Source organism: Polyodon spathula, chromosome 10, assembly GCF_017654505.1.
Source record: "Polyodon spathula isolate WHYD16114869_AA chromosome 10, ASM1765450v1, whole genome shotgun sequence".
NCBI lineage: Eukaryota > Metazoa > Chordata > Actinopteri > Acipenseriformes > Polyodontidae > Polyodon > Polyodon spathula.
In genome coordinates this window covers 28,363,775-28,375,785 of record NC_054543.1, presented here as the reverse complement: position 1 = coordinate 28,375,785, position 12,011 = coordinate 28,363,775, and the positions used below count along the sequence as shown (strand labels likewise).

The 12,011-nt window shown below is 36.7% G+C and overlaps 1 protein-coding gene across 9 annotated transcripts in view; it reads right to left on the bottom strand.

Annotated features, from left to right (window-relative positions):
- The window catches only part of LOC121322053 (tensin-like), a 309,001-nt gene that overhangs the window by 125,227 nt on the left and 171,763 nt on the right, over nucleotides 1-12,011 (bottom strand). For all 9 annotated transcript variants that reach the window (XM_041261524.1, XM_041261522.1, XM_041261526.1 and 6 more), the window contains one exon: nucleotides 2,569-2,607. In XM_041261524.1, the coding sequence (XP_041117458.1) occupies nucleotides 2,569-2,607 (39 nt within the window). The remainder of the gene's footprint in view (nucleotides 1-2,568; nucleotides 2,608-12,011) is intronic.

The window sequence follows — 12,011 nt, the reverse complement described above, 5'->3', positions numbered from 1 at the left end:
CTCAAGATCCCCCACACTAAAATTATGTTCCTCAAATATAGGCATAAGATTTTTTTATTTCAGTTAGCATTAAAAGGAGGTTTAACTGCAGTGTTTTTTTTTTTTTTTTTTTTTTTAGATGTACACCAAACTTTTATTTTAGGATGGCTTTTTGTGTACTTCTAAAAAAATAAAAACATTTTTCATGAAGGGTACTATAAAATAAAATGTTTATATTTGACTGTAGTATTATTTATACTCATTTCACATTTGCCTTCAGCTGAATTCAAACCTAGGCCTCTAGAGATGAAAGAATAACTTGAGAATTATTTGCCTTGTGGGTCACCAGGCGGTGGGTCTGGCGTGGGGTTTGTTTAAAGGTGATGAATGAAATAACTGGCAGCCTCAGGGCCCACATTCCACCCACTGCCGCTGCCTCTCCCACTGATGGTAGGCCTCTCCTCTTGACAACATTCTTCACACACACACAAACATGAGGACACTGCTCAGGAATGTGTCTACTGAGAGAAGTACCTGGTTGGGCATTAAAAACACCAGCTGTAACATTGGGAATAAATACTGGGAGTTAAGCTATGCTGGGCAGCCAGGGCATCACTGCATCAGCATCATTTCTTCAGGGTAGTTGGTCATGGAAATCTATGTTCAGATGACCAGAATGTCCCATAGACTCATCGATTTTGAGACAGTTCCTCACGTTCAATCGAGTGTCTACAGTCAACTCTCTATCAAAGTCAGTCACTTCTGCTGTCTTCTTCTTCATCGTGACTGAAATTGTCTTGCAACAAGTTGATGCAGCTTTTATATTTTACAGAATACATGCCATGCATTTTATGTGCATTAAAATGCATTCACCCATGTGAGAGACAGATCATTCTCACAGAAGTGTGTGCTACATATATTATTTTTGTACAACACCTGCCTGTATGTTAACATAACTCACCCACCCCCATTAATGTAAATATAAAATCAGAGCTATCAGTATAAATAAAAAGTAGATCACTATGAAGTACATCCACAGTACATGTATGTATATGTAAAGGTGTGACATACGGAAAGACATCTGAAGGATAAGTTCCTCCATATAGCTTCAGATTGTGATACTCTTAATAACTTGTGGTAAAGACCTTTCCTAACTTTCAACACAATTGGATGTGGCTCTTTAAATATTTATGTATGCTTATTGTGACATTCAACTTCCACTGTTTTACCATCAACATGTAAAGGAGGGATTTAAACTGACACAGGAAGCCTTCTCTTGCACATTCCTTTGCAGTAGGGGATGTTGGGAAATTGAGTTGAAAATGCCCAGCCAGAATAATAGTAATAATAATAATAATAAGAAGAAGAAGAAGAAGAAGAAGAAGAAGAAGAAGAAGAAGAAGAAGAAGAAAAATAACCTGCCTGATCAACTCTTTACTTTAGATGACTCTTTAGTCAGAAATTAAATAGTTTAATCAGATAAATAGCATATTTCCGACATATATATATATATAGATATCTATATTATATATATTCTATATATATATATAGAGAGAGAGAGAGAGAGAGAGAGAGAGAGAGAGAGAGAGAGAGAGAGAGAGAGAGAGGGTATGTGTGGCATGGGACATTTACAGAATTGTGGTGTTGACTCAAATCACTTTTTAAAATATATTGCTCTGTCCAAAATCATTCCAGTGTACATATCAATGTAAAGTGTGAGGTAATCTTTAAACAAGGCAATTAGCCATAATCCATGCAATCAGTATATTTTACATGACTTTCTTGGCAATGATTATGGCTAAATTGTAGTAGCTTACGGGCATCTCCATGTGCAAGCTCCCTTATAAAAGCAATAAAATGGCCCCAAAACAACCAACAAAATCATAGTTCTCAGGAGGAGGGATAACTATGAATCCGCTTCAGGAAACAGAAGGCCCAAACTGATATCCTGAATAATTAACATTAACTCTGTAACCAGAAAAAAAAGCTACAACAATTACACACATATAAAGCTGTTTTTAAACAATTTCCCATCCAAAAGCGTTTACACAAATATCTATATAAAAATCAACCATAATAATGTCAAGACAAAAGCCTAAAAAAAAAAAAAAAAAGATTTCATTTTATTGCAAGTCAAATTTACTTATATTTTTAATGAGCTTATCCATAAAAGCTACACTATATTGAACATATGTTGTTCGCGCCAAACAATTTGAAATATAAAGTTATTTGTAAGATCTTGGTAAGATCAGCATTTGGAAAATTTAACGTTGAACATTTTGTGCATTGGTCCACATCTACTTTGCTGGTTTTAGTTTAATTTCCTGTTTGATCACATTATAACGTGCATTATTTCAATTTAGAAGTTGGCCTTCTATAGCAACCTGAACTTCAGTTGTAACATCTGCTGGTCAAGCATTGTGTGTCAGTAGAAATCTGTGACAAACCAGTTACTAGTCAGATAACACCCTCTAGCATGCAGAACAGGTTACCTAAATGCAATTTTTCAACACTGCAATTTTTATTGCTGGCCGTGGATGCCCCCGTACATTACTTATTGTTAAATATCTTGAAACTGTAAGGTCTTACCAGTTCGTAGTTTGCAGTAGGCACACAGGACGTGGATACCTGAAAGAAAGACAGAAAAACAGAAGTCAGGTAGCTGAACTCCACAGAAGGCCTTTCGATGTTTCACCAATAGGCATCATCAGAAGCTCTGATTCGACAGTAGTAAAAAATACGTATAAATTCCACACACAAAGAAACAAAATGAAATGATAAATAGCAAAGATGTTTTTATTGTGAAAATGTTGGCAGACTTTGTCAAAAAGCATCTTATAGCACCATGTAAATGTAATTATTCTATAGCTGTACATTACTTTTTACCTGCTTTAGGCACTGCATCATACCAAATGGTTGCATATGGGCACAAGTATGATTTATTTTATATCATTTAACAAGGATATATCTTAAGAAACTCAATGTGGCAAACATAAGTGCTGTTGAAAGATAATTGTTTTTTTGGGGGGGATGGGGGGTGGGGGTTACTGCTGGCAGTGACTGTTGTAAAGCTATAAATCATCCAAAACTTTAAAAAGTAAAATTAAAGAACAATCACAGCAGACGGGGCACATTTGTGCTTAATAAGTAAGTATCACCTGAGTTCAGGATCTACTCTTCATATCTAAGCCAATGTCTTTAGAGAACTAAGAGCCAGCGCCATCTGCAATTTTGGAAACAAGTTTCCTTTAGTTTTGATGGCAATGCACTGCTGTGCACTAGATGGCGCTGGCACTCATTAATATAAAGACACTTTGGCTGATCAATATAAATGTCTATGGCAGGCAACTAGAACTGAAGAACACAGTCAAAGCACAAAAAGACATATACAAAAAAACCACAGTATTTGATTAATTACAATAAGGACTATTCTGAACGATGGCAAGCATCATAACAAATACATTATAAAAATTTGAAGCTTCACACTCTGCACACAATTATTTGACTTAATTGTTAGGTTTTACTTTTGTAAAATAAACAATGGAATTCCAAATAATTGGAGTTAATTAAAGACTGGAGTAAACCCTTTTAATTATATGCGGTTTATTCCAGATGCATGGTACCATTTAAAAGTATTTTGGATAAGAGTCCTGTTGCAGTGTAATGGTTTCATAGGCCAAATCTTAGTCAAGCTTGTTCTATGTATCCTTGATGTTATAAAATAAAGAAGCAAAACAATACGAGAAGTAACCAATTTTATCTGAAACTTCATCTGTAGCTGGAACATTATAATTTATTTGAGGAGGAATGTTTATTTGGCAGCTGCTTGAATTTAGACATTCCAGATCCATTAACACTGCTAGGTTTTTTAAAAAACAAAAATGATCAGATTTTAAAACTAGACAGGTAGGTGGAGAGGGAGCTCCAACCAGGTTTCAACAGGAGCCTACAGGCTTCAGTATTTCCTAGAACTGATCATCAATAACATTTAAAAGGACAGCCTGTACGTGTGACTTCATGTGTGACTGCACTCTGCTAATATGTATTACTGCTAAAAAGAATAGAATAGAATCCTGTTACCATGCTGACATATATTGATGAGTTGACTGCTTGCTTCCTTGGCAGGATGTGCCTAGTTATGTGTTGCTCTTCTGTCACGGATAATACTGATAACATAACACAAGGTAATAAGATATAAATGTGGGTCTGACCTATCTGCACGTTGTTAAGATTCTGCTTTAGGGAATTCATATACCACACTGTGACTTTACTGTGAGTCCCACGAAAGCAAATCTAATTTCTTACCTCTTGTTCATTTATTACATCTACTTGCCCCTTTGAATGTGTTTTGTTGTGGTTTATCACAAAGCGACAGGACGGGATGCATTCAAGAATTGGTCCAGATTATTCCTATACTGGATTTCTATGTGAAATCCCCCTTTCTCTCAACAGTGCCACGGCTCATTTCCTCACTGCTCGCCTTTTTCCTGTGATACAGTACCGATAAATCAACACAAGTGTCATTCTGGCACAGCTAAACCTCTCAAATATATACAGTGCACTATGCTGTACCTGAATAACCGTCACTTTCAGGAACACTTAGAAATGGAATGCTTGATGTCCTGAAACAAATACCTTTTTCCTGATCCTTCTATACAATCAGCATTTACTGTTTATGTCAGTCTTTTGCTTATTCTTCTTTTTCACTTTTACTGACCAATGATTTTATTCAGTATAACTACTTTATGAGTTCTATATGCTTATTGGGAGTAATCTGAATGAACGGTAAAAAATGGCAATGTGCAAACTCAAGAGCACTTGGGTTGCATCCTGCCATAACTCCCATGTTGTGATCTTGAACAGAGCAACCATGGATGCATTACTGTGAAATGAACGGGATTGTTGCTATGAAAAACATTGATTTTCTCTTTTTCATGAAACCACATGGACCTTGTTTCATGTCAGTTATTTTTCTGTATTTTTGTTTTGGACTGCATGAAAATAGATATGTGCCTCATAAAGGTCGTTCTTGAGGTTTGTTTTTTACTTCTTATTCATCAGTCTTTCTTCACTGCTTGTCAGCTTTTGTTTGTTTTTCAGTTCACAGCTGCCATGTCAACAGGATTTTTGTCTTCAACTCCATTCTACTTTGCAAAATCCATTTCCAGTTCACAAAGCATTTTTTTAACCACTTTCACCTGACGCAGGAACCATAGTTTAATAGACCGCAAAAATGCAGTTGTGGTGAGCTTTCTGTCAAATAGTCACACCACTTTGAAATTTCTATACTTTTCTAAAAGATGTTGAAAAAGAATGTAATTATATATTTGTTGTGTATTACTCACATTATTTAAAAGCAGTGATTTCACAAATATGCGTGAAAGAATATGATACTGGTCCTAAATCTGGTATGTGAATTTACAACCCCAAAATAAAAATAAAAACACAGCTTTTCAATTGTTTTTTTGGAGAGTTTGTTTATGGTACTGTGTATTAAGAGTATGTATCCTTTAACATTTATAAGAAACTTTGTTTTTATACAGAGCATTATACTATATTATACTCTGTAACAAAACGCAATATGTATCTTACATGTAGCAAAATGGATGGACTGTACAAGTGTAAAGTCTGGAAACCAAAAAGGCTAAACAACTAATTGAAACTTGTAATAATCTTGTTATGCTAAGCCTTGATCCTTATCCCCTTTAGCCTTATTCTTCACCCTTACACTTACTCTAATCCAGTACTTTAGCTGCAAGCTCATCAATAAGCCCAGACAGGACTGGCCTGCAGTCTGTGAAACTCTGTTTTCACTCTATATTCTGAGACTCTGATGTCTAAGGAGTATGGAATTCTCTCCCTCCAGCTACAGTGCAAGAGAAATATTTAAAATTATGGATTTTTTTTTTTTTTTTCCAGCCCACTGTCCCGTTTCTTGCTGTTATGGTTTTTCTTTCCTTTTAAAATGCCATGCAGTGTTCAATTACTGTACAGTGACAGGGAAGCACCAAAGGAGAGACAAATACAGTATATCAGCTGAGCTGAGTGTTTCTGTGCCATATTTTCAGTGAAATGGTGAGATGAGAATGGAACTCTTACATAATCTTATAAAGTAATGTGTAGTCATTTAGTCTAAAAGGCACTATGTAAAATAAAGATTGACTAATTGATATGGTCTCTATTAATTTGATTCGATGGCAATTTGACACAACGTTTCCTTTTCCACGCATTAGTCTTGTGTGGCCAGTCAAATTCAAAGCAGAAACTTTATTCAGCATTGCATTTTGTTTATTGTCAAAGATGAATACCAAAAACGTACATATACTATATCTATATATCTATATCTATATATATATATATATATATATATATATATACATATATATATATATATATATATATATATATATATATATATATATATATATATATATATATATATATATAGATAGATAAATAGATAGATAGATGTATGCAGGTCTGATCTGACGCACTGTTATCCAGTGCAAAATGTTAATCAAAACAGTAGCAATTGTTTATACAGACACATGAGGTCCTGTAATTTAAAAATTAGTTGGTGTGTTTGCTGATCTTTTATCCTAGATCATCATTTCCACAGAGGCCAGTCTCTAGACCACAGTGGGGAGGTTTAGTTCTGCTCACTTAAGGGTTCAACACCTCTGTAAATCTCTCTCAGCAACACACACAATCTTTCACATCTCAAAAGCAGACGGGATGTCTGTTCAACATCTCATTCCAAGTTCATCTCTTTTACAGCCCAACAGCCAGCACAATATTGCTGATGTGTTAGAATATATAAGCCAGGCCATCCTGGTCCTATTTCATTTGGGAAAACACGACAGGAACTGTTTGCCAAGTTAAAATATCCCAAAAGCTGTTAAAATTACTATTGTTTGTTATTAGAACAAGAGACAGCCTCACAGTATAATATGTCTTGACTTTTTAAGCTCACAGGCCAACAAGGATAATCACCACTTTAGAGTAGTGGTAGTACTAGAGCCCACATGAACAGAGGCAAAACCATGAAGGCAATGCATCATTCGCCCACATATTGTGACTTAGCGGCACCATTTCCAAGTGTCTTTTTCAACGTATTACATTCAACAAACATAACGTGCATGCAGTTTGAACAGACAGGGAATTGAATGGTCTGACTTAAACAAGGGGGTTGTGTGGAAAATTGTTTGCCATCAACTTCTGGATGGCAAACCATCGCTCAGTAACAAAGTGAAACTTGGGCATACTCTGACGGCTAAATAATAAAGTACATGACTATAACATGTGTTTTACAAAAGGGGGTATAAAGCACTAAGTGCTCAGTGCTTGTTCCCGCAAACCATGTAAATTGTAGGGTTCTGTGGCAAAGTGGCTGGTGAATGGGGCACAGGTGTAGCGGTGATGTGGTGAAGGAGTGAAAAGCAGACAATTGTAATCCTTTTGAAAAGTGCTTTATTTGTATTCCAGATCTGGTGACCGTTTAAATAATAAATCCCCGGCAATACACAACCATGTGTAAAGCACCGGGATAACAAAACAGTGCACAGTCCCGAACAAAAATGAACACACGGTCACCAGTCCTGGGTGAGTATAGATGTGCTTGTGGTGAGTGACGACACGGGTAATTTGTGACAGTTGGTGCAGTGGTGATCCGGATCGTGCTCACCCTTGGCGACAGCTGAGGATTTGTGGGTTAACTCTCTAGTGGTGCAAAAACACAGACAGTTACAAACACAGACACGACACAACACACAACACGTATTTTCTTTAACAACGAGAGCTCCTCTCTCAGTCCTTCTTTCTGAAGCGTTTACCTAAACGAAGGAAAAGACCAGCGTTACCCTGGCCCCTATATGTAATCCCGCATGACATCTTGGTAAACGGTTGCAGCTGCCTTATTACTTGCAGCTGCCCCTCGTTTACCTTTCAGGTCAGTACGGTCTTACAACAGAGTCTCGCTTCTTTCCAGGCTGACCGACTTCCCAGTCCCAGAAACGAACTGTCAGGCCAGCCCTTCCAGATAATTTTCCTCCTGTTCTTTAGCGCCCTCACAGGTTGGGAGGGAGATTTATCACCAGAACTCATTATCTTTCTGTTACACGTTCTCATTAAAAAAATGGGTATCCTTGTGTACTGATTGTGTCTGGTCATATGTCTGCCTGTCTGTCACACCGTACATGGTGAACACAATAACTGCCTTGATTATAGGACAATCGTCATCAAGCGTTTATAATACACTTCTAGTCTCCTACAGACATTTCAGATTCCATCTGGCTATAATTCAATTAGTATACGCGGTTACTGACAGGAAAGAGACCACTGAAAGGCTGACAACAATTTCGTCCTCTACATGAAATGACCAAGCAAGTGCAACACTAATTGAAAGCATGGCTTGCAAACACAGACTTCATTAACCAAGTGTAGTACCAGTTGTGTTTTAAAATACAAATACATGTTTACTACAACATGTTCTGTCTTTGTTTGCTGGGTTGAAGTCATGCAACTGTGTCTTAATTTTTTTGTATACCCATTGTAGTGCCCATCCCTTGCTATATGGCTTCTCCTTCACAACACTGACCTTCAGTACCGTGTAATGGTATTCTTGATTTTTCAAAAACGGATCTACACAACTTCAGTACCAAAGGACATATTCCATTAAAAAATAAGAACATTAGATGTTCAATGTTAAATTTGGTATCCACACCCTGTTGACTATTTATACCACACATCAAAATGGTCTAAATATATCTGCTTAAAGACCTTTCACAGCTGAAAGAATTAGAGAAGAACAATGCTAGTTACTGCCTGATTGGACACTCAGTATATATTTTGTACTCGCCAATCATGAAAGTTTTGTGTAACACTGAGATTTGTTTTAATTATCATTGCTCACTTATCAAACTGGCTACCATTGCGCTTTTGTTATTTTTCCATGTTATTTTTTGTAACTATTTCTGCTTTTGAGAATTCATGTTGTGACCTTTCATTTGTGTTGAATGCATCTGCTTCAATACTTTACCACAGGTGGAGTCAACTGCGATAAAAGATATAGGTCCTTTAAGGCCAGTATTTTTGAACACTTGATTCGAATACAGTTAATAATAGTCTGGCTTCCGTAGTCAGACTTAAAAAACCTGTCATCCATTTGATGTGTAGACAGCTCAGTATGTTTATCAACTATTAGTGCTGTGCTGCTCTGCAAACTGATGACAGAGGCTTGATTCATAAGCTATCTACCAAGCAACATCAAAAGGCATTGGTAGACGTAAAAAGAGCAGGCTTCACTGTTGCAGTTCTACCCACAGCCAATACTTTAATCTAGCTGTCATTGAAAAATTTAAAATGCAAAGGTCTGACATGTACACAAAGACTCAACTGTACTTCTGAAACTCAACTTTAAAAAACATACCGTCCCAATTTTAATAGGGCTCTAGCAGTCACATGCATGTTTCTTGAATTCCTTAGTTATACAGAGTACCTAGTAGGGGAGTTGGAAGAGAACAGTCAGGAGAGAGCATGTTTAGCGTTTTCCAAATGACCTTTCATTACATTGTAGTGGCACTACTGTGGCAATGGTTCAGCCTGTGCAGCTAATGTACAATGATATGAGCCTTTGTGAACGACATTGGTTTTATATTTTGCCAATGCTATCACAATAATATGGCCCAACTCGAACTAGAAATCCATCCAAGTAGTATTCATGTAGTACAATACCAGTAGCATGTGCTACCATTGTCAAGACTCCAACATAGGGAAATGTATTGCATTGCCGTAGTTGGTAATGTTGTGGTCTACTAATGGTTTCGTTATGGTAAGAGGGAATTCAAATGTATACCACTGCAGACACTATTGTGCTCCTGGAATCATTAGATTGGCATTGAAGATCATCTGGTAAGAGTAAGACTTTTTATGGATATGTTTATTTGTGTTTCTTTGTGTTTTATGTTTATAAATTTGGTTGTTGAACTTCCTTCTGTTTTTCTATACTGTATTTTATAATGCACTGTGTCGTTACATGGACATTGCAAGTAAACTGAGGTGTTCTGTTTCTAACTGGCAATGACATTATAAGACTTTATAAAACATTATAGGACAACACCTACCATACATATAGAAATGTTTTTTGGTTTTGTAGTGTTGTGACAAAGCCCCTGTACACAGAATATTAGTTCTCTCGTGAGAGATGATGCCAAGATGATTTATTAATAAATATCCCATAAGTATTATTTTTTCTAAATCACATTTAAAAGCGACAACAAAGATTTAGTCTGTGTGAGGATATAGCTGCACAGCTTATGACACATTTGTATTTTTGAGATGGATAATATGGGGAAGCCAAAAACAGAGCTTACACCTCCCTTTGTGTTATTGTACATGCTACAGTATTAATTTGCATTTGGATAGTTTTTAAAAAGCTGCATAATATACGACTGGTTCTATAGTGTATACCTGTACTGTAAATAATGTAAATCAAAAGGGTTAAGCAGATTAAAAGGTGGGTCCAGTCCAAGGTGAATACTGGATACTGTACAGCAAAGCATTTGCTTGAGGTTATAAAAAGCAAAACAGTGAGTAAAACGTTATATAATTAGAAGCATAAAAACAGAGAGAATATAAATCCATTTTTGGAAAATGTTTCATTTTGTACTTTGAAAATGAAAAAAATAAAATTAAAAAAAAAACACAAAATAAAACCAGCATGTGCCCTGTGCCTCTGCCTTGCTGTCTGCCGACAGACCCACTTGAGTGACATCCTTGTTTTCCTTTTTCAAGTCCAATAATAACATTTCTCAGTTCCGATCTCCCTTGTACACAGCTCTATGGAATAAGTGCCCTCTGGTTTCACAGAAAAGTTCTACCATAAAAGGTCTCCTCTCTAGGAAAACACAAATACAGCCTTAAGAGCCTGGCAGGCAGCCATAAGCAGTGAGTACTTGGAATGTACTGCTGAGTACTGAAGGAATGAGAGTGGGGTTTGGCAAAATAGCAGCCCTGGGTTTGGACAGGGGTCTGGAGTGTGATGTAAAACTGCTAGAATGCACTTAGCCCAAGCATGGCTTAAGACCAAGGGTGCTGGAACTAGGGGTGCTGGTTGTGCGGCAGCACCCCCTGGCTTTGCATGGCTTCCATCATATACAGGGGTTACAGTTTTGTTCAATGGCTTTCATCAACCCCACTTTAAAAATTGTTCCAGTGCCTACGCTTAAGACTGGGCACAAACATCAAAGTTAGTAAATATGCAGGTGTGTTGCTGGAGTTTGGCTACTCTAGGTTAGGAAAAGAGTCACACTAGCTTAGATTGAGAGTCACGCTCAGCCTTTTAATTAGGGTTCACCCAATCTCATTTTGTATACTTTTGTATTCACTTAAAATGGCAGTCTACCTGTATTGCAGCAATGAGCTCCAATTGACCCAGACTTTGTTAGGTCAAAAATGCCAAATGTGTATTGTATCTAATACTATAAGCATTACAAAAGCTATCTTTTATTACCCTATAAAACAGAGAGGGAGGCAGGTGAAATTCCCAATATGGAATCAAGTTTATTCTAGTGAAAAGAATGTTCACAGGAAGAAAGCATTCCAATTCTATAAAGGAACATTACATTGTTATTTGTTGTTGCTGGATAAGAGAATTGTTTATATTTCATGGGCACAGCTGTGTGTGTTGAGAAACTAATTATGATACCATACGGAGAGTGTTTACCATTTGTTTATTATAATCATATAGGACAGTTTATAAAACGACAGAGTGCAATATACTAGTGTTTTTCGAGTAATTCCTTTTAAGAATTTTATATCAGCATGTACATATCACAAGGGTACTTCCAATGTGGAATTTACCACAAATAATGAAATGAGTGAATGCACCAGACAATGTAAGACTGTAGGGTTACCATCACTGATTGTGAATACAGCACCAACCTGTATTAGTGTTATTACATTACTCAAAATACCTTTAATGCATACCTGACAACTTTCAAAAATACAAAATCGGGAGTGGGGTGGTGGTGCAA